This window comes from Eretmochelys imbricata, chromosome 7 (genome assembly GCF_965152235.1).
Source record: "Eretmochelys imbricata isolate rEreImb1 chromosome 7, rEreImb1.hap1, whole genome shotgun sequence".
Classification (NCBI taxonomy): domain Eukaryota; kingdom Metazoa; phylum Chordata; order Testudines; family Cheloniidae; genus Eretmochelys; species Eretmochelys imbricata.
In genome coordinates, this window is record NC_135578.1 from 45,908,997 (window position 1) to 45,930,497 (window position 21,501).

The window sequence follows — 21,501 nt, forward strand, 5'->3', positions numbered from 1 at the left end:
TAAACTGAGACCTAGTACTGTGTGTGTGTGTGTGTGTGTGTGTGTATCTCTAATCTACAGATAGATATAAAAATGAATCCTTATGTGGCTTTGTGCATTGGTTGTTAGAAATACAGAGAGGCTAAGGAGTGAGTGTGAAGTATAGAGAGTGAGGGGAAAAAATTATACACACATACACTTGCAGCATATGCAGAAATGTTTCTCTATGTTCTTTATTTCCTGTTGCAGCTAAAGACAAAGGCGAAAAAAAGCTCTTTGGCTTTGCATTTACTCCTCTGATGAGGGATGATGGCACCACCCTATCAGATGATATCCATGAGCTTTATGTTTATAAGGTACCATAGCTCACAACTCTTCTAATGCTGCACTGCAGACCTGCCACCTATTTATCCCTACTTCAGTATAGATACATTTGAGTAAACGTCATTGCATTTCTGATAATGCGGTTTTTCATTACATGAGGAAATAGTGACAGGATTCTGAACCTATTTATAACAGATCCTAAATTATAGGACTTGGTATAGATGGGTTTCATTTTTCAGGTACAATTGATTTTCCCCCTCAAATTATAATGATTTTTGTGACTCCTCTCTGGTTTTAAATTCAGTCTCACTAGTATTCATAACCACCCACGAATGCTATGAGGGTATGTTATTACTATACGCTTTTATGCTCTGAAAACATGCTGTTATGGACTAGACTAGTAATGTGAGATACCATAATCCTGCTCGACAATACTCTAGCAGAGTAATTTTGTCCTTACCAGGTTACCCTAGTTTTTTCCTTCAGTGTATAGATATAGCTCTCAAACAGATATATGTAGTGTATCTGAAAGGTCCTTAAAAGTTCTGAAGGGATCTGTGGGTGGGAGACCACATTTTCTTAAGCACAGATGACTTAATGTAGTGTACCTGATGATGGCAAGCATAGGTTTCTGTGTATAGATTTTCTGTGCACTCAGAGGATCATACAATGGGATTCTGATCTATGACTAGGTCTCCTAGGTGCTATGATAATACAAATAATAATTCAGAGTATTGTTAATCACTTGCTAGCAAGGCATGAATGTGTGGAATAAAGTAAATCAACTGGGTAAAATTTAATTTCCTTTCTGTATCTGCAGTGTGATGAGAACAGCACATTTAATAATCATGCTCTGTACCTGGGGCTGCCCTGCTGCAAAGAGGACTACAATGGCTGCCCTAACATCCCTTCTAGCCTCATTTTCCAGCGTAGTACTAAAGAGACCTTCTCGATCTCGACCCAGCTCTCCTCCACCAAACTCACCCAGAACGGTACCATAACTGTCCCTTCTGAAAACAAGGCCATTGAAACATGTTCTGTTTTTTCAATATAATGTTCCTTTTTTCTATGGTTTAATGTTAGCTGTGCTTATATTTACTAAGCTTCATTGCTTCTGGAATGAGTAGAGACAGGGTTTTTTAAGGAAATGAGCATACTAACTTGTAACAGAGATAGTATGTATATTTCTGTAAATAGAGGCACAAAGGCTAGGATAAAACATTGTTAATTCTGATTAAACTCATGAGAATAATAAATTCAAAGTTAGCATGTTTACTCAATTCTAAATTAGCTCTGTTGGGCTTTATATTGAAGGTTTCTGTGATCAAGGCTTGATGTTGCTTACTTCAAGTCCTCAGAGACACCAAAGGGTGAAATGTGACTGCCCACAATGCAACATCAAGACAAAATGGGGAGAGATACAACCTTTACTATTTAAACCCCATTCATTTCTTTGGCAATAATGTATGATATGTTTCTGAGGTTTACTCCTTGGGTTTTCTCTTTGAGGTGAGGAATAATTCATGGAACAAGTATCGCCTCTTCAATCTCTATCACATCTTGGGAGTGACTTTCTTCCTACCTTACTTGTTTATAAATTTTGACTGGTTCTGAGTGTGTTTCTAACGCACAAGCTTTTGTTATGGGAAGGATTCTTGAACTGTTGTTAGTATTTTAGAGGCTTCACATAAACTTATGCCATGTTTCAGTCTTTCATTATATTGCGTGAAAAGCAGGAGTGAGACCACAGACAAGATCTAAACGTGCAGTGGAAACTGAAACATTTCTTTCTTTCTTTTAGTGGCCAGTCTGGCCTTCTATTGTTGTCATACTGATTCTGAACTTTAGTAACCTAGCCATGTAGTGCCTGTACTAGACATTCTTCAGTGTCCTTGTGCTTTACAGTATATCAGAGTGCATGTTGCTTTCTTGTGTCATTTTGCAGTGGACTTGCTTGCCCTCTTAAAATGGAAGGCTTACCCAGACCGTGTAATGGATATCCTAGGAAGACTGAGGCATGTCAATGGCGAGGAAATTGTTAAGGTACTGAGTCAACTAATGGTCAGTCTTACTGATGGGAAAATTATTTTTTATGATAACGGTGTCTTCGAGGGAGCAAACCAGAAGAGGCCTTCCTGTGACTGACTCTCTGCTGTCAATTTTTAAAGCCCAGATAATATGACTGTTATCTGATATGTTATGTACCTGGTATTTTTAGGGGGCTCAGGGTTTTGTGTATATATATTTTCAGTGTGTAGATAAGGAAAAGTCATGTTTCTGCTTTATTCCTTCACCAAAAAAGTTAAAGATTGAGATAACGTTGAACATGACGCATTAATCTATAACAGCATTAGAATGTTGCAGTTATTTAATATATTTGAATTTAGACCAGTTTAAGAAAATAAATGAATGAAAGCTGGGAATTTAAAAAACTGTAATTCAAAAATCCTAAACTCCAGAAACACTCAGTAAATCGACATTATCCCTGCCAACTACAGCTTCTTCTTGGAATTATTGTCCCAAAGGGGCTCCACTTTACGTGGGCACACATCCAGACACTTTTTATCAGAGATTTTTCACTAGCAGTGTCCACATGTCTGTGCCTGCTCCCTACACATCCTTGTGCTCTGGACCAATGGTATATTAGCGAGGAGCAGACCCCTGCAGCTCCAGTTCCTTTTCAACCACCTGTAGCTGGAGAGGGAGCATTGTGGTGTCTGCTAGCTTAGCATACCTAGCTGACCATTTATTTTATTATTTTTGTTTCTTCTTGGTACAAGCTGTGCTTTTGGAGGTTCCCCCACCCTTGTTTTTCACAGCAAGGGCCTCTGCCCTTTGACGTCCTTTTTCTGCAGCCTCCCTCCTTGGGCTATGCCCAAAAACCTGGGTTTTAAACCCTGCCAGATCTGCCACCGGTCCTTCCCCTTGGCAATGGGCATTATGGCTGCCTCAGAGAGTCCCACATCCTATCAAAGTGTAAGGTCTGCTCTGGCTTCAGGAGCAGATCCAGGAAGCTGAGGGAGGACAGACTGAAGTTACTGCTTATGGAGCAGTCCTTGAGAGCCACCATCACTTCAGGGTCTGACTCCCCCTGCATACGTTGGCATCAACCTCTCAGAGCATTCCGGTGACGACTTTGGCTCCGGTGAGCAGAGAAAGGGTAGTTTCAGAGCGTTCAAAGCCCTCTAAAAGGAACAGATATCACTATCCCCATATGTGGCTTCTAAAAGAAGGGGAAAGTCACCCCAAAGGCCAGGGATTGAGAAGGCAGTATGGGTACAACTAGGCTTCTACCTCCTCTGGTATCAAGATGTCGGTACTCATGAACAAGACTTCCAGCACACATACTGAGAAGTCTTACGACCAACAGCTCTGTTCAGCATGATTGTCAGTACCCTTGGAGCCCTCCAAACCCAATGACACCAACCCCAATCCAGTCTTTGTGCATAAGGAGCATATGGACCACCCATCCATACTGTATCCAATACCTCTCAACTCACTTCAGCTTGAGGAGCAGTGTCCAGAATTGCTGATACCAACCAGTTTCCTCTATCATGAGGTTCTCTGAGTCACAGCCTGAATCCGCTGTACTGAGAGGTACACGGGGATTTCCTACTGGTACCAATGCACCCACCTGTCCTGACATACTGCCCAGCTTCTGTGCACCTCCACACTAAAAGTCAGCCACTGGTTCCAACTCAGAATCCAGTACCAACACAACCACCAGTACTGACATGGCCAACAGTACCAACACTCCTAGTTCCTCCATTAGATACAGGGGGGCAACACCTCCTTGGACTCAGACATTTCTGTCCAGGATTCCACCACATTTCCATTCCAACCTCCCTCTCCAGCAGTGTACCATAAGGACAAGACCCCTGGAGCTAGCCAACTTCCAACCTGCCAATGTGGGCAGGAGCACCCTTACTCTCCCTTCCCCTTTCCTTATACACCTCCACATTGGGCTTTCTGGAGCCCTGGGGCTCCTTATGCTGACTAATTTTATAGAATGCCCTCACAGAAGAGGACCTATCAAGAGAAGCAGGCACTGGGACCCTATTCTCCAGGAAGACCCTTTGAAAGAACAAGAGCCAAGGGCAGAAGAGGCATTACCTTCCAATAAATCCTTTTCCTCCAGAGATGGCAGTTATGCTCCTTTCCCCCATCCTACATGGTTGATTTGAAAGTCTTTCAAGAGCTAATAAAGAGGGTGACTGAGAGTTTACAGATTCCCTTAGAGAGAATACAGGAACCCCAGCATGTCTTGCATACTTCTCCTCCAGGCAGGATAACCATGGCCATTTGAAAAACACTGGCTACCATCTACCTACAAGCAGGAGTACTGGCAAAAAGTACTATGTGCTGGCCAAGGGTTCAGAGTACCTTTTTCTCCCACCTCTGCCCAAACTCTCTGGTGATCAACGTGGTTAATGAGAGAAACAGGAGCTGTTCAAATCAGCTCCTCATGACCAGGATCTTAAGCACCTGGACCTCCTTGGCTGCAAGAGTTACTCTTTTGTTGAACTGCAATTCAGGATTGCCAACTATCATGCCTTGTCAAAATATGACTACGCACATCATAGGAAATTCTCTCATTTTATTGATCACTTGCCTCAGGACCAGAAGAACCAGTTTCAAACCATCATCTCCAAAGGCCAGATGATATCAAAGCTTCTTTGCAGGTCTCTCTCGATGCTGCTGGTACAGCCTCTTGTTCATTTTGACCATTTGGTCAAGGGTAACAAATCACCTCACTATGAATCCTGTGGTGCACCACCCTGCCCAATTGCCACTCTGTGATGTACATCTCTCCCAGAATACATCAGATCAGACAGATGGTTACTTAAATTATTATAGTCGGGTTACACCATCCAGTTCAGCCCCATTCCCTCTTCCTCGTCCCTTTTGAGGGACTCTTCCCACAAGGGTCTCCTGGGCAAGAGGTAGAATCTTTCCTGCTGCTGGGGGGCAATTGAACTGGTTCCTCATAGTTTCACCTAAAAAGGCTTCTACTCCAGTTACTTCCTGGTTCCCAAGAGAAAAGGGGGATGGAGACTGAACCTGGACTCTGAACACTTACAAAAAAATGCAGAGATTCAGGATTGTATCCTTAGCAGCAATAATTCCATCATTAACTCGTCATTGATTTATTGATTTGTGCCCCTTCCTATATTCCCTCAGTCCAAACCATGACTATGCATATGGTGCAGGTGGGACCCACAGATACTGCGGATGAAAAATCTCTGATCAAAAGCTCATGGGCCCGTGTGCACCTGTAGGGGCAAAACATCTCGAAGCACTCCAATTTCTGTACCGGAAATTAACTCCTCCTTATCCCCTCTTACTCCTGCACCATGAAAGAGAGGAAATCTTCCTTGTTATGTCTATGAATTAAAATAACCCGGATGGTCTTTTGTTATCTGATTATATAACATGCACGTATCATTCTGGCCTGTAGGAGCTATGGGAGAACTCTCAGGTCTAGTCTGCTGGGGGTCTGCAGCCTGTGTGTTCAGGATGAATGGGTACAAACTTGATTCCTGTCTGTAATTGTAAAAGAGGTCTCTGGCCATTATTGTGTTTGGGGTGAATGTTGCCTTAACTTATGATTTCCTTGTTTTTTAATGTTTGCATTGTTATGAGAAAGTACAGTTAAGCAACCTTACCTCTAAATTAACCACGTTTTTTGTGTGGAAATATTGAAAAGGTGGCTGTCTCTGAACTCCCTTCCTAAATAAACAAGAATACTCAAAAATTCATTAGTTGCGTGGAGGCAATGATGGAACTGAAACTCCAGTTGACGAGTTGATTTCTGAGCTAAATATGCAGCTCTGCTTGTTCACAAAGCAACAACCTGGTGGCTATTAGTTATGACTGACAAACCTCAAAAATTTTAGCATTTGGACCTGAATAGGCTCAGAAAATGCCAGATGGCTAATCAAATTTATTTCAACTTTTTAGGTTTCTTTTCTTCTATGTCTTGCCCAGATCCTTCCCTTCAGAGCAAGTAGATCATTCTCCCTTACCATGACTCCAACTGCTTCTTAACAATCTACAGGAGGCCTTCTTTATCTCTCTCCGCTTTTCTAAATCTCTCCTTAGGCCTCAAAATAAGAGCTGGTCAGAACATTTCTGACAAAATGTTTTTTCATCAAAGTAAGCTGTTTCACCAAAACTGAAATGTTTCACAGATATGTATGTATTTTGATGAAGTTTTTAACAAGAACATTTGTGAGGTTCAGGAGAGAGAGAGAGAAACCCCAAATTGAAAACCTGGCCTTTTCAATCCAAACATAGATGTTTAGACACAATTTCATTTTGCAAAAAAATGAAAAAGGTTTTGTTTTCCTTGCCAAAATTTGTTTTTGTTCTGTATGGGAATCTCTATTGTGCTGAGTTCCAACTCTTCTGTTATCTTACATGCCCCAGGCTTCTCCAGATCAGAGATGATATTTCAGAATACATTCACACATTTGTGAGCCTGGAGAAGGACACATCCATGCTAGATATGAAGACAGTGGCTGTCCCTTCTACTAGTTCCAGAAATGCAGAGAGCCCTCCCTGCAATTTATTTTGCAGAATTTAAGAATTGGAAGGAGGTGTGTTTGGCCTCTGGAATAGTGAACCCAAAACACCTGCCCACTTCTAATAGTACTCATTTTTGAATAATGCTACGTATTGAATGTTGCCTTACATGATTATGAGCAAAACAAGCCTACTCCTTCATGTCCATATTTGACTTCTTCACAAAATTCCATAATTTTGAGAATAAATTTTGTCTTCAATGCAATACAGCTAGGGTCTGCACAGGGAGAATTTTTCTCTAGGAAATCTTAAAAAATATGTGGACTTAACATATTCCAAGTGAAGTGCTGACTGACTCCCTTCTGGAATTCACTGCCATTCAGTGACAGCTGTATCTTTTGGGGGGGACTTCATAAATCATTATGGGGTTTTTTTCTTGTTTTTCCACATCAAAGAATCCGATGGAATAGATTGCACAAAGCTAGCCTACAATGCCAGCTATCAGCTTCGCCTATAGCACTGTCACTTCGCTATCTTCTTCTCCAGTGGGTCCTATTTATTGAAATGGAAAGCAGTGGGAGATCAGCACACTGAGCAGCCTGCCATGTCATGGACAAAAGGGGCTGGCATTGTATAGCTAAATTGTTGCACAGATACTTGATAAAAACAACAACAACCACCCTGAATCTCTGTCCCGTAAAATACAACTGTTTTGTACTAACCATGTCTTGAAACACTTACTATTTACTGTGAATCAGTGGATGTGCTTGTATCAGATGTGGAATGCTATCTCACATGCTTTTAGGACTGCAGAACAGTGAACGGTTTTGTCAGTCTTAGGCAATACTGTTGATCTGCCCAGAGACAGTGAAAGGCAAACACTAGTAAATTAAATGAATATAGTTTATAATAAAATAATTTTTGTGTTTGTCATTTTCTTTTATAATTGTTCTTTGTAAAAGGACAGGAGACATTCTTGGCAAGAAGTAATTTTTCTCACACCTACTATGGGTGAATCTTAAAGTGGTCTGTTCTTGCAGAATGGTGGTAAAGGCATAGGAAAGTATGTCACATCTGAGAATAAAAGCAGTGCTCTTGAATGTAAGCAGGATTTGTAGATTTAAATTCTCTGTCTCTTCCTGCCATTTCAGTTCCTGCAAGACATTCTAGACACTTTGTTTGTGATTTTGGATGACAATACAGAAAAGTATGGCCTGTTGGTCTTTCAGTCTTTGGTAAGTAGCCCCACTCCCATTAGATGAGTACTTTTCTTTCCCTGGTGGTCAGTATTTCCCATGCTCTTATTACCTTACCACCATGCCTTATTGCTAGTATCTTATTACCTTAAAATGTCTGAGAGATTCAGCTGGAGGTTCTACCCCTGTAATTTTATTGGGTGCAAGGAGTAGGATAACCATAGCCAAAATATGAGGAGAGAAGGATTACATCCATCAGTATGGGAGGGGCAAACAATAAGTCAAAGAGGAGCATTTCCATTGTCTGCATATGAAAAAAACCCATCATCTAACTGTTTCTTAGCCTGTTTAGCTTGTTCATTTAATCCCTGGTGACGTGTGCAGTTTGCTCTGTTATGGGTTCCCTTCTCTATCTTCCGCAGGTGTTCATCATAAATCTGCTGCGTGACAGCAAATATTTCCATTTCCGACCTGTTATGGATATGTACATTCAGAAACACTTTGCAGGAGCACTGGCTTACAAGTAGGTTGAGTTTTGTCATCACTTTGTACAGTAACGCTCAGACTTTTGAATGGTATGGGCACCAGAGTTATAACTTTTACACTAGCAGAGTATATCTGGTATTCAAAAGCAAACATTCTGGAGAAGAATTTTGTAGCATGACTTCTAAATCTAACCCCAGAGAAAAGCTGCTGAATGTCATGCTGGTCCTAGTCCCAGTCTTAGCCTGCAGGGGTTCGGAATGCTGTGAAGTGAGGAAGCACTTCATGTCACTCAGCAGCAACTAATTAGAAGCTGTGTTGATAGGCCCCACAGAGTATCCACCCTTCCTATACTAGAAGGATGCTGGCTACTTGAGGCCTGCATGAAATTTAAGCAGGGATCATGGAAATGATTCTTACATTTCTTATCAGGAATGCATCCATTGACATAAGACCAATAGCCTCCATTTAGGGAGACAAATCACCTATTCTCTAATGCCTTTTCCTATGGCTAATTTCAAAGAAGAGGGCAAGTATTCAGATTAGATCAAGTTATTCTGTTCTGTGAGATTAAAGGCAGAATGTTCATTTCCACAGAGAATTAGAAAATTAATTTCCATTAACACTCAAAACAGTGGTGAGCCTTATTTTCCAATATATTACAATGAAATGTTACTTCATGAGTCAGATTTAGAAAGCAGTAGCAATTATCAGACAGGATTGTATTTTACCTTTCTTCCAGATTGCTTCTTGTGCATAATTTAATGGCTCCCAAATTGGATCAAAATAAAGTGAACACAGCAATCTTCCAGCTCCATCATTCTTGGCCCTGGTATTATAGGGAACTCAAGCTATAGTGTATTGAAAAAAATCTTAAATAGGTTACATTAAAAATGATCTTTTAAAACAGATTGAAACTGTATGGGAATCACAAAGCACAGTGAAGTTCAGAAGGATGAGAAAATAGATTCACAATTTTTAATAATCAGTGTCATCTTTGATCTTAGGAAAATGTTATTAGCACTTCTACTTTCTTCTGATGAGATGGTGTCTAAACAAACTTGTTCTTAAGCATATGTAATACTTCAGGGCATTCTAAACAGTTTTGTGCACTTTAGGAAATTAGGTGAAGGTATTTTCTCTATGTTTTTACATAAGTTGGTCTTTTCCAATTTCAAACAGTTTCTGAAAATTGCTTATCTGTAAGACCCTTACTCAGATTGCTTAGCCAAAAAGAAATACTACATGTATTTTATTTTCTGTAAACTGATTATTTTCTTTGTTTGAAGTGATTTGTTATAACCCCTTTTTGATTCTTTATTTCTTGCCATCTGAGTTAATTATGGAGGGAGAGTTATTTTTTGGTGTCAGAAATTTCTTTTACATTTAAATTAATGTATATGTTGTTACTGTAAACTTGGTTATTTAGACTAATATGCCTAACTATTAAAAGTGAGTGTAACAAGAGAGCATATTGCATTTCTTGCTGTTTAAGGAAACAACTGCCAAGTCATTTAAAAAACCCAGAAGGTTTCAGGGTTGGCTACTTTCAGATAATTGCTTGATGTTTCTGTCAATGTGTCTCTTACTAGAGAACTGATCCGATGTTTGAAGTGGTACATGGACCGGTCAGCTGAGCTTGTACGACAAGATCATATCCAGGAAGCAATGAGGGTATGTGTTTGTCGTAAATGCCTGTATGTTCAATGTGGCTGTGGCTTCTAGACAGCTAAGGCTGCTCTAAGGCACATGAAACCTGATCTTGAACAGATTTGCAGTACTCATTTGTCCAGAGCAAATTTCAACTTTGTCAAAAACTGCCCAAATTCTAATCTTAAGGTGAAATTCACCCTTGTGCAGAGGGCCAGTACAAGGTCTATGCCTCCTTAACTCCTACCAAAACCCTATTTTGTGGATTTAAGTGGTATTTTGTGGGGCACTGGCATTGTGCTGGCCCTCTGCACAGTAGTAAATTTCACCTTTATAGAAGTAACATTTTTATAGTGGTTAGAGCACAGACTGGGAGTCTGAAGTTCTGTTTTTTATTTCTGGCAGTGACACAGACTGGATGAAGCTCTAGAATATTTTAAGAAAACAGTAAATGGGCCTTTGAGTGGACCGTGGTGTTGACAGATACCATCTCACAGAGCATGGATCAGTTGTCAATGAACAGAGCATGATTTTGAAGGAAGACACAGCTTCCCATCCTGTGTGTGAACCAGAGGAATAGTTTTTGCACTAGTTCAGTTCCACAGAAAACAAATAAAATGCTACTTTTTTTACTAAAAAAGAAAAGGAGTACTTGTGGCACCTTAGAGACTAACCAATTTATTTGAGCATGAGCTTTCGTGAGCTACAGCTCACTTCATCGGATGCATACCGTGGAAACTGCAGAAGACATTATATACACAGAGACCATGAAACAATACCTCCTCCCACCCCACTCTCCTGCTGGTAATAGCTTATCTAAAGTGATCATCAAGTTGGCCCATTCCCAGCACAAATCCAGGTTTTCTCACCCTCCGCCCCCCACACACACAAACTCACTCTCCTGCTGGTAATAGCCCATCCAAAGTGACCACTCTCTTTAAAATGTGTATGATAATCAAGGTGGGCCATTTCCAGCACAAATCAAGGTTTTCTCATGGATTTGTGCTGGAAATGGCCCACCTTGATTATCATACACATTTTAAAGAGAGTGGTCACTTTGGATGGGCTATTACCAGCAGGAGAGTGAGTTTGTGGGGGGGGGGCGGAGGGTGAGAAAACCTGGATTTGTGCTGGGAATGGGCCAACTTGATGATCACTTTAGATAAGCTATTACCAGCAGGAGAGTGGGGTGGGAGGAGGTATTGTTTCATGGTCTCTGTGTATATAATGTCTTCTGCAGTTTCCACGGTATGCATCCGATGAAGTGAGCTGTAGCTCACGAAAGCTCATGCTCAAATAAATTGGTTAGTCTCTAAGGTGCCACAAGTACTCCTTTTCTTTTTGCGAATACAGACTAACACGGCTGTTACTCTGAAACCTGACTTTTTTTACTATAATTATATTATAACAGCAAGAACTCAAAGTCACCAAGATTAAGAGGTTTACTATAGAAAGACCATTGAATTTGGAATTCAGCTGTTCTTTAGGGGGAGAAACACAAAATTCTCTTAGTTGGCCTTTGCTGAACCCAGAGGAATGAAAGTTGGCTTCACTGACAGGTCGTCAAATAGATAATTTCATCTTAAGCAGGTCCAACCTTTTTCAACAGATTCTGGGACAGGCAAACAGAAATATGTCTTCCTTTCCCATAAATGACATTTCCAGCTAGTATACACCTTCACATTTATGCTAATGATGCTCAGATGTTTCATTAACTGTGGAAAGAGAGAAACAAGTTGTTTCTAAGGCTCTGACACAGATCAGGCTTTGAATCCTCATTTTCTTATGAAGGATGGATAGTTTTATGTCAAAGGCCTATAAGGTGAAGGTCCATTTGTTGACTTCACATTTTAGAGTTCATTTCTGTGTCTACATGCTGAACAGTAGCTTCAGTTCAGGACCTATGTGAAGCATCTGTATAGAGATAGGCAACTTGAAATGATGCAGGTAGCAATAATGGTCTATGTAGCCTTTGGTAGAAGGTTTCACCAAGCAATAATCCAACGAAGAGTTCACACTTCTGAGTTGCTACTTCTTTAAGTCCCTATGATCACTGGACTGATATAAGACTCGAAGAAAATGTACTTTATTCCTGAAAAATTACTTTTTGTTTATTTCTCTGTACTAGTCTGACAGTCTTTCCCTTGCTTTAAATGTTCCCTACCACCTCCCTCAAGCTGGATTTCCAGTCTTTTGTGCTTCATAGTGTCTGTGCTGTAAAACAGACAGATTCATTGAGTATTTGAAGACTATAGCAGAGGGCTTTGATGCCTATGGATCTGATTTTACACTCTTTCTCTCTCTCTCTCTCTCATTTTGCCTTTGCTGCTTGTTGGCTGGACCAAACTTGCAGAAACTTAATTTCCAGTTAGGAACTGAAGTCCCTTTTGTCTCTGTTAATTGTCAGACAATGCCTCCAAAATAATAGTGTTCAAGAAAACAGAAGGTCTCAGGGCATTTCAATTAATTTCTACTTCTCTAAGGGCCTTACACGCTGCAACTGAGCCTCTAATGTTTAACGTAATTTGTTGGTGTCCATGCACCAGCTTTTCTGCCATCACAGCCATGTGTTTGCATGCACACCTAGTGCTCTGCCTAACTCCCTGAGGGCATTCTGGGCAGCCATAGCAGCCTGCCCCCAGAAGCATGGGTCTTTTTAAGAACCGCTCTTTTCATAAAAAGAAAAGGAGTACTTGTGGCATCTTAGAGACTAACAAATTTATTTGAGCATAAGTTTTCACGAGCTACAGCTCACTTCATCATGAAAGCTTATGCTCAAATAAATTTGTTAGTCTCTAAGGTGCCACAAGTACTCCTTTTCTTTTTGCAAATACAGACTAACACGGCTGCTACTCTGAAACCTCTTTTCATAGAGGATTATGGAACATCATATACAAATCCTATAATCCTCTTCCTTGGGTCACAGTGGCCTTTCCCTTTTATGGAGAATTTCAAGTCACTTCACATTGCTGCATCCTCCAACTTCTGGAATTTGGTAGTTGACAGCCTGGAAGCAAAGCAGGGCAGAAATTGTAATCTTTACAGAGTGCTCTGAGTGTAAGGAAAATGCAAATGAAGAGGTTTGTTATATTTCCAAACTGGATCATGAGAAAAGTGGTTTCTGGGTCAGGTCACATGTTATGTGCTGATGAGACAGTGTTGTGGCTGTCTGGACCAAATGTGAGTGACTGAGACCCATGTGGATGACCAAGTCCAATTTTGACTTTCTGTGTGTGGGCCTGGCAGCAGACTTACACTTACAATGCAAAACTACTGTATGAGAGCTGATGTTCCTGGGGACAAAAGTTGCAATAGCAATCTGAAAACTGATCAAGAGTAGAATATTATCACCTGGTGGAGGTCTTTGGTGTGAGGTATTCCTCAATGGGTTATGTTGTATTGAGGTGTAAATTAAAAGGAAGTTGAACTGGCCCATGTGATCAAGGTTACCACTGTTCCAGAGATAATGGAGGACTTTGAACATTGCGACTTCTCAAGCTGTGCTGGGACTGTTAATGAATCTCATTTCCCAATTCTTTGTCCTTAAAATCAGTTCACAGATTTCTACAAATATAAGTCTTACTGGCTGTGGCAAATCTTAGAGAGCAAGTCCTGGAACTCACACTGGCTGATCAGGCAAGATGCATGATGTGAGAATGTTAAAGAATTCCGCTTGTGACAGGCAGGAAGAGTTTTCACCAGTAGGGACATTAATGATGTCTCTGTGCCAGCTGTGGGGATCCAACCTATTCTTTGCTTACTTAGACAATGTAGCTATTGGTACTCAGACTATGAGGATGGCATCAAACAGCACTTCAGCTACTACTTGAGCCATGCCAAAATGGAAGACTGAAGGGAAGGGGGAGGTGCCTACTGAAGCAAAATGGCACAGGCCTGAAATTCATTTCATTGCTGCTGCTTGTGTACTCCATGTGATCAGAATGGAGAGCACTATGTTTTCATATGGGATACTGGCACTCAGTTCTACCCATTTTCTCAGCTAGCTGAGAGCCCTGTGATTACTATTGCTGATCATGCTGGGCTGGTTAGCATAATAAAGGGTGCACTATGACAGTATTTTTTTCTTACACTGACACTTAGCTCACCCCTAGAGTCCATCTCTATCACTTGATACGTAGAATTATAGAATAATAAAATACAGCTAGTCTCCCTGTTTAGATCAGTGTTTTTTAAAATGTTAGTTAAAGCATTTTAATAAACACATTTTTAAAATACACCATTTATCCTAGTCTGTACAAACCATATTGTGAAGTTTCACTCTACTGTAAAAAACTCACTGGGGTAATCCTCTGGAACAGCAGTAATTATCACTCACTATATAGTGTTAAATGCTGTATTTCAAGGGGATTATTCCCCCTCTGCCTGGGCTAAATAGGGACAAAGAGAAGTTGCCATATGGGGAGAGAGAAAAAAAATCCCTATTTCTCCCTGCAACTGTATTCAGCTGGGAAAAAAGGGAAGTTGGTTTGCTACTGTACAAACTGCTCCTTGCTAGTAGTAAAGTTCTGGCCTTCCAGAGACCCTCACTTCCTGCTCCTGCCTCCTTCCACACCCACATACTGCTGTTTCTACACGCAGTTGCAGGGAATAAAGAGAGGCCAGGCCATCATGTCCAGAGTGAAGACCAGGGTTTTTTTCCCAGGTAGGCCCTCTTCTGTTACTCTAAGGGTATGTGAACATTTGGAACTGGAAGCGTAATTTCCAATTTGAGGAGACATATCTGTGCTAGCTCAGCAGCACAAACATCAGTAGGGGATAGCCACCCCAAGTACATGCCTAGCATATTATACCATCTTGGGTATCTCTACACAGCAATCAGTGGTGTGACTGCAGCACATGTAGATATACCTAAGCTAGCTTTGATCTGGCTAGCTTGAATACCAATAGCAGTGAAGCTGCAGCAGCAGGGGCTATCCAAGTCCACCCATGACCCTGGTATTTACTCAAGTGGCTAGCCTATGCAGTCGCAGCATCACTGCTGTCTTTTCTAGGAACAAAAAAATGTATTCTCAAGTTAGTTAACTCGGGGTAAAACCTGTTGAAGACAAAGTAGTTTGTAGTTCTCATGTATGTTAGAAAAATTACTGAAGGACTAGGCTCCCCTTTAGTTTTTAGCTCAACTGGCTAACTTGCATGAAAACTACCTACTGCATTATCTTCACTAGGATTTTGCCTTAATTCAGTTAACTTGAATTAAGAACACACCTTTTATCCTAGTGAGAGATTTCCATAGTAAAGATTGTTGGTGAGGAGGGAACAATTAGCTATGAGCAGGTTGTATATAACTGTGTTTTAATTTACACAACCTGTTTTTCTTTCCCTGTTCTCTGTGAATGAAGAATTCCATTATTAATAATGTTATTAAAATCTTCCTGGTTCTCTTTAAAGCTCCCTTATCTCTCTCTTTTTCTGTTACTCTCATTCCTCTCTTACTCATTAAGGCCTTGGAATATCTTTTCAAGTTCATTGTCCAATCTCGGATCCTTTACTCGAGAGCTACTTGCGGAATGGAGGAGGAACAATTTCGCTCCAGTATCCAAGAGCTTTTCCAGTCCATCAGATTTGTACTCAGCTTGGACAGCAGGAGCTCAGAGACTCTCATCTTCACACAGGTTAGCTATTTTCTATACTTGAATTCACCTGGAAGTGCAGAGGCAGCTATTTTATGCACAAGCAACATATTCATCCGATAGTTAAGAGGCATAATTTGCCCTCTTTTACAGGTTGATTTTACAGAAATGAGTGACATAGTTCCACAGTAAGTTTAGACAGTGAACAGATGCAGAACAGCTGGGCAGTTTTACAGTGAAGGGAGACATATATTGTCATGTTATGTGGTTAGAGTAGACATTCCATATTCTTTTTGTTTTTATGTTAAGTGTCTCATTCATAAGCATGTCTCAGAATTGGCACAGAGGCATTTTAATTCCTTTATTAGTCACAGAGGAAAGTAAAGCTCAAGTTAATACAGTAGATCACAGCAGCTGCGCATAGTGGAAAAGTTTTGATTGATGTGTAATTAACTAGCAAACCCTAGAAAAATTCACATCCTCAGTTTAACCATCACTACTGGAATCAATGGTGGATTGACTACAATCATATTATGATATCCTTATTCATGTTTGGTAATGCCTTACTTTGCAAACAGTTCCATTGACTTCAGTGGGAGTTCATATAAGGTAAGGCGCTCCTCAGTGTGAGTAAGGATGTCGTAGTCTGGCTCTGTGTTATTGTAAAGATCACTATACTAACATTTAAAACTTAACATTTTAAACAGTAGGATCTTTTGCTGTATGTACATACCCTAGCTCAGAGGCTCTCAAATTGTGATTTGCATAGAGCTGACTGGTAATGTCATGCTGCTTCTCGACATTCTCAGTTAAAATGCAATAAAAGACAGTTACAGATACATTTAATATTGTCCTAATAGGATTTTCCATGGAAGCAATTGCTGTAGTTGTCACAATAAAGTTTAATTATCCCAGTGGGAGGAAAAGTGGTCAGCAAGACACTCTCTCTCTCTCTCGAGATGTGGTCCACATTATGACAAAGTTTGAGAACCACTGCTGCAGCCTTTGATTTAATCACTTAGCAAGAGTATGGACCAGGGTCATCAGAAATCACTGCAACTTTCTACCAGGAAACTGACATTGGGGGAAAATAGTGTCTGGGGAAACCATTCTTTTGTTTTTCATTTGGGCTATCATAAATACATAAGGGAAACTGAACTGAGGACAGGATTGTTCTCTCTCTCTCTCTTTTTTGCCCTGTGTTACTACTGTCTTTCGAAATGTCTTCACTTCAGGCATTTGTATATTTATAAAACCTGTCCTGTTTAATATTTGAAAAGTTTACTTTTTGTTTCCCACTTGCCATTGTATTGCCCCCTCGACCCTCATTGCCCCATAGGCCCCTCAGCCTGGAGGACAGGTGAGCGGAGCTGGGACATGTGCCCCACAAAAGTGTGGTGGTACTTCAAGGCCGTCGTTTAATTCTGTAAGTAATAATCACCTTGCCTGCACCACTCTTTCATCATGGATGTGCCCCGTGACTCTCCTTTCCCTACCCAAATCCATCTTTTCCTGCATATAATCTTGGAGTGCAGTGTACACTTCAGGTTTTCTCATGATGTGAAATATTCTGATAATGGGTTGAACATGTAGGATTTCAAACACTGAAAATACAGTACAAGTGGTCATCAATACCTATGTGAGTCAACTTGTGCAGGAGAACCAACGATGAGAGGAAAAAAGTATATCCAATCAGTCATGAAAGAGAACGGATATTGGGTCTTATTCATTCTTCAGTAAACAAGATATATTTAATAACTACATGGTCATGAAAAACAATATCAACGAGAAAGAAAATATTATAGATCCAATATTGAAAGAGAAGAGAGATTGGATCTTATGCATCCTTCATTATAAAGGATGCTTAACATATTAATAGTCAGGAGAAGCAATGGTGGGAGAGAAGATATTTTAAACAAATGATGAAAGAAGACTTACTTGGACCTTGCTCATCCTTTCTGCTTCTACCATGATGATTGTGGCAAATGGCAATTTACAAGTTCAAGCCTTTTGTTATAATGATTAGGTTCTTTAAGTGCATGTATCATTGTATGATAGTAACACTAGTCCAGTGCTTGTCTGTTGAATATTTCATATCAATACTGATCCAATAATGTTCCAGCAAAGACTTAAATCTAATGGTGAAGATGGTAATTTAGAACAGCCCTGTTCCTGTTTCATTGTTTATATTTTCATACACTGATCCAGAGTTAGGTCTTTTGAGTGAATAAAAAGCAACCCAGATAACTGGAAAGCTATTAAGCCATGACAGAAATGCTCAAGGTCTTAGCAAAAAAAAAAACAAAAAACCTTCACACTTCTCCTTTCACCCAGGATGTTAGAGATCTCTCTCTCCATGCTCCTTTCCCGACCATCACAGTGAAATTGATTCTGCCCTCTTTCCAGTTCAATGATCTGACAAGAGGAATATACCAGACCATTGCAGATACTTGTACAGAAAGCAGCCATACCCTTCTAAGAATTAATAAACCACCACAGAGATCCCGCAGGTTATCTAGCATAATATTGAACTATTACTAGGTTTCCTAAATCATTACAGAAATCCTCCCACTCAGAAGATAGATTTATAGGCAGGCTTCAGGCAAACTGTTGCAAGAATACCCAGGGCCATAATACTGATATCTCAGGCCATTATCCCGAAGGCTGTCTCAGACCTCTCAAAGTTAGTCTACAAAATCATCAGATTATCACAGAGATAAACTGATGTAGAGATTCACAGCCATTGTAATAGCCTCCAAAGAGATACCTTGAAATATTTCAAAAAACTGATACATGTTTAATTAAACTAATAATGTTGCATGTGATGGCACTTGTAAGCTCTTTAGGCCACTATGTAATCTAAATTGATCACATGACAAGATGCTGGGGGAGATAACAGGCAAGAGAGATGGAGGAAGGGGTGAAGGAATATAGAGAATGTTATGAACTGTACAGGACAAATTGTTAGTTCTAAAAGGCTTTTGATTTTATTTTATTCATAATTGCATTTTTTATTTTTATTGTGTAAAGGACATTAGCTAGAGGATCATTGTTTGTTGGAAGGATTGTGGATAAAAGTGTTTTGAAGAGGGAAATTGTGTGGTATATAGGATCAGGGAAGACATTCCAAGTCTAAGGGCCAGCATGAAAGAAGGCACAGAAGTACTTCTGGGAGAAAAGAAAAAGTATGTGGAGGGAAGAAAGATTGGCAGAATAGAGGAGAGTGGTGGACAGCCACTGATGAGACATAGGCAAGAGCAGAGCTGGAAAGAACCTAACAAATTGAGTTCAATTATTTTGAAATTGTTATGCAAGGGACTGCAGAGTCAGTTAAGGGATTCATAAAAAGGGATGATGTGATCAAAAAGTGAGTTTCGTGGTGACATTTTGGATAGATTGGATAGGAGTGAGGCAGCTGTTGGGGAAGACTAGAGAGGAGGTTACAATAGTCCAGGTGGGATGTTATTAAGACGCACACAGGGATTTTGGATGCACTGTAAAGGAGGAAACAGGATTTTAAAACATCCTGAATATGAGGGGTAAATGGGTGGAGTTAAGGATAACATCAGGCGTGTGGGCCTGGAGATTGGGAGGGCTCATGGAATTATCTACCGTCATGGAGAAGTGAATAGGAAGGAAGGACAGGAGTGTGAAATGAAGAGTTCTGTTTGTGTTACGTTGAGGTCCTTCCTCCAGTCCAGAGATACCTTCAGGGATAACTCCAAGGTACTAAAGATATCCCCTTATCACAGAAATAAATTTTGCTCTATTATTTGCATGGTATGATGCGTTATTTTGATGCAAAAATACTCTGCCTCACTGTTGTAAAAGTACAGTAGTATCGCGTGGTGGTGCTTTTAAGGGTCTCTCAGTATCTTATTTATGAACAACCTTTCAGAATGGTTTGTAACTCTCCCTTATTAAGTTGTTTCAGTGCAAAAATCTTTATAGAAGTTCTTAACTCAGAAGCACTTTTTTTCATTAAAAGATAAAAATCAAGAAAAAAATATTTGGACCAGTTTGGGTGTTTGTTTTTTTTTGACAAAACCAAAAAAGAATCTGTTTAACACCATTTTACAAACCGTGAGGCTATAATATAGACAGTACTGTTTTGTGTTTTTTTAAAATCACTCTGTGCTCAACTTATTCTATAATATGTTGATATCGCAAAGCTTTCAGAACAAAAAGCTCACATACCGGAAGTGCTTTGCTTTTGTGAGCTGCAGGGTGTTACAAAGATAGAACATCAGCCACCATTTTGAATGTAATAGCGTTTTTCAGACCCTTAACTCTGTTTTACCATTGTTTATTTGTATTTCACACATATATATCTATGATGTGCCATCCCTATTCTGTGGTTAGAGAACTCAAAACTGTCATAACTTGTTCATTTTCTTTTTTCAGGCTGCTTTACTGAATTCCTTCCCTGCTATCTTTGATGAGCTATTGCAGATGTTCACTGTGCAGGAAGTTGCAGAGTTTGTGAGGGGAACTCTAGGAAGCATGCCCAGTACAGTTCATATCGGACAGTCAATGGATGTAGTTAAGCTGCAGTCTATAGCACGCACTGTGGACAGCCGCCTGTTTTCTTTCTCAGGTAAGACAGTAGCAGCCATTTGTAACACTTGCAGCTGAATGCCCCTGGTAAATCTAGCAAAGTGATAGTAGGATTGTATTGCATTTTTTGCAGCTACTTTGTGGAGAACCATTCAGTGAAGAATACAAATAAACTTGGAGTTGTTAGCTATGTTGTACTTATGGTGTATGTATGTATATATTGTTCTACATATATGGAGCTTTTCCTACAGAGAAGAATGTGGTGTACGATATGTGGTATGCCCCCATAAATAGTGTGACCTCAGATAGTGTAGAAAACATGAGATTTAAGGTACAGAACAATACACTTAACTAGCATATCCACTGATTAAAAACATTCTTATTAAGTGATCCAATTATTATGATTATCAGTGCTCAAAGGAATGCACTGTGCTACAACTCTAGTATTATTTCTTATTACAACTGCATTGAACAAGACAAGACAATCCCTGCCCCAGCAAGCTTGCAGCCTGGAAGATACTCACTGAAAGAGGAGCTGCAATGAGAGACCAAGGAAAGAGTCATTTTAGATAGGGTTTTTTAAAAATATATAATCTGAACATTTTTAGTTTCAACATTTATGGGTCTTATAAAAGAAGTGGGTGTTTTAGAGGCATTTGAATGAGGAAAAGGTGAGAGCCTGGTGCACTGAGATGGGGAGGTCATTCCATGTATAAGGGTCTTCTTGAAAGTAGTTAAGACGACAGGAGTGGAAGAAGAAAACAAAAAGGTTTTAGATGGCATATTTGTCCAAAGAAAGAGACAGAGAGGAAACACAATAGAAGGTGAGATCCAATAAGCCAGGGCTGAGTCTGCCAGGGCCTTGAAGGTGAGGAAGAGAGGATTAAACTTTACTAAGGTGGGTGGCAAGGGGGAAACAAGTGAAGTAGATTGTCAAGGTTCCCCCCCACACACTCTGAACTCTAGGGTACAGATGTGGGGACCTGCATGAAAAACCTCCTAAGCTTATCTTTACCAGCTTAGGTCAAAAACTTCCCCAAGGTAAAAATATTCCCCCCGTTGTCCTTGGACTGGCCGCTACCACCACCAAACTAATACTGGTTACTGGGGAAGAGCTGTTTGGACGCGTCCTTCCCCCCAAAATACTTCCCAAAACCTTGCACCCCACTTCCTGGACAAGGTTTGGTAAAAAGCCT

The 21,501-nt window shown here is 40.2% G+C and overlaps 1 protein-coding gene across 1 annotated transcript in view; it reads left to right on the forward strand.

The window, feature by feature from the left end:
- DOCK3 (dedicator of cytokinesis 3) overlaps positions 1-21,501 on the forward strand; it is a 608,598-nt gene that overhangs the window by 491,266 nt on the left and 95,831 nt on the right. Inside the window, exons 18-25 of the mRNA XM_077821606.1 lie at positions 229-335; positions 1,124-1,295; positions 2,249-2,346; positions 7,980-8,063; positions 8,447-8,547; positions 10,100-10,181; positions 15,620-15,790; positions 20,153-20,345. Coding sequence (XP_077677732.1) covers positions 229-335; positions 1,124-1,295; positions 2,249-2,346; positions 7,980-8,063; positions 8,447-8,547; positions 10,100-10,181; positions 15,620-15,790; positions 20,153-20,345 — 1,008 coding nt within the window. The remainder of the gene's footprint in view (positions 1-228; positions 336-1,123; positions 1,296-2,248; positions 2,347-7,979; positions 8,064-8,446; positions 8,548-10,099; positions 10,182-15,619; positions 15,791-20,152; positions 20,346-21,501) is intronic.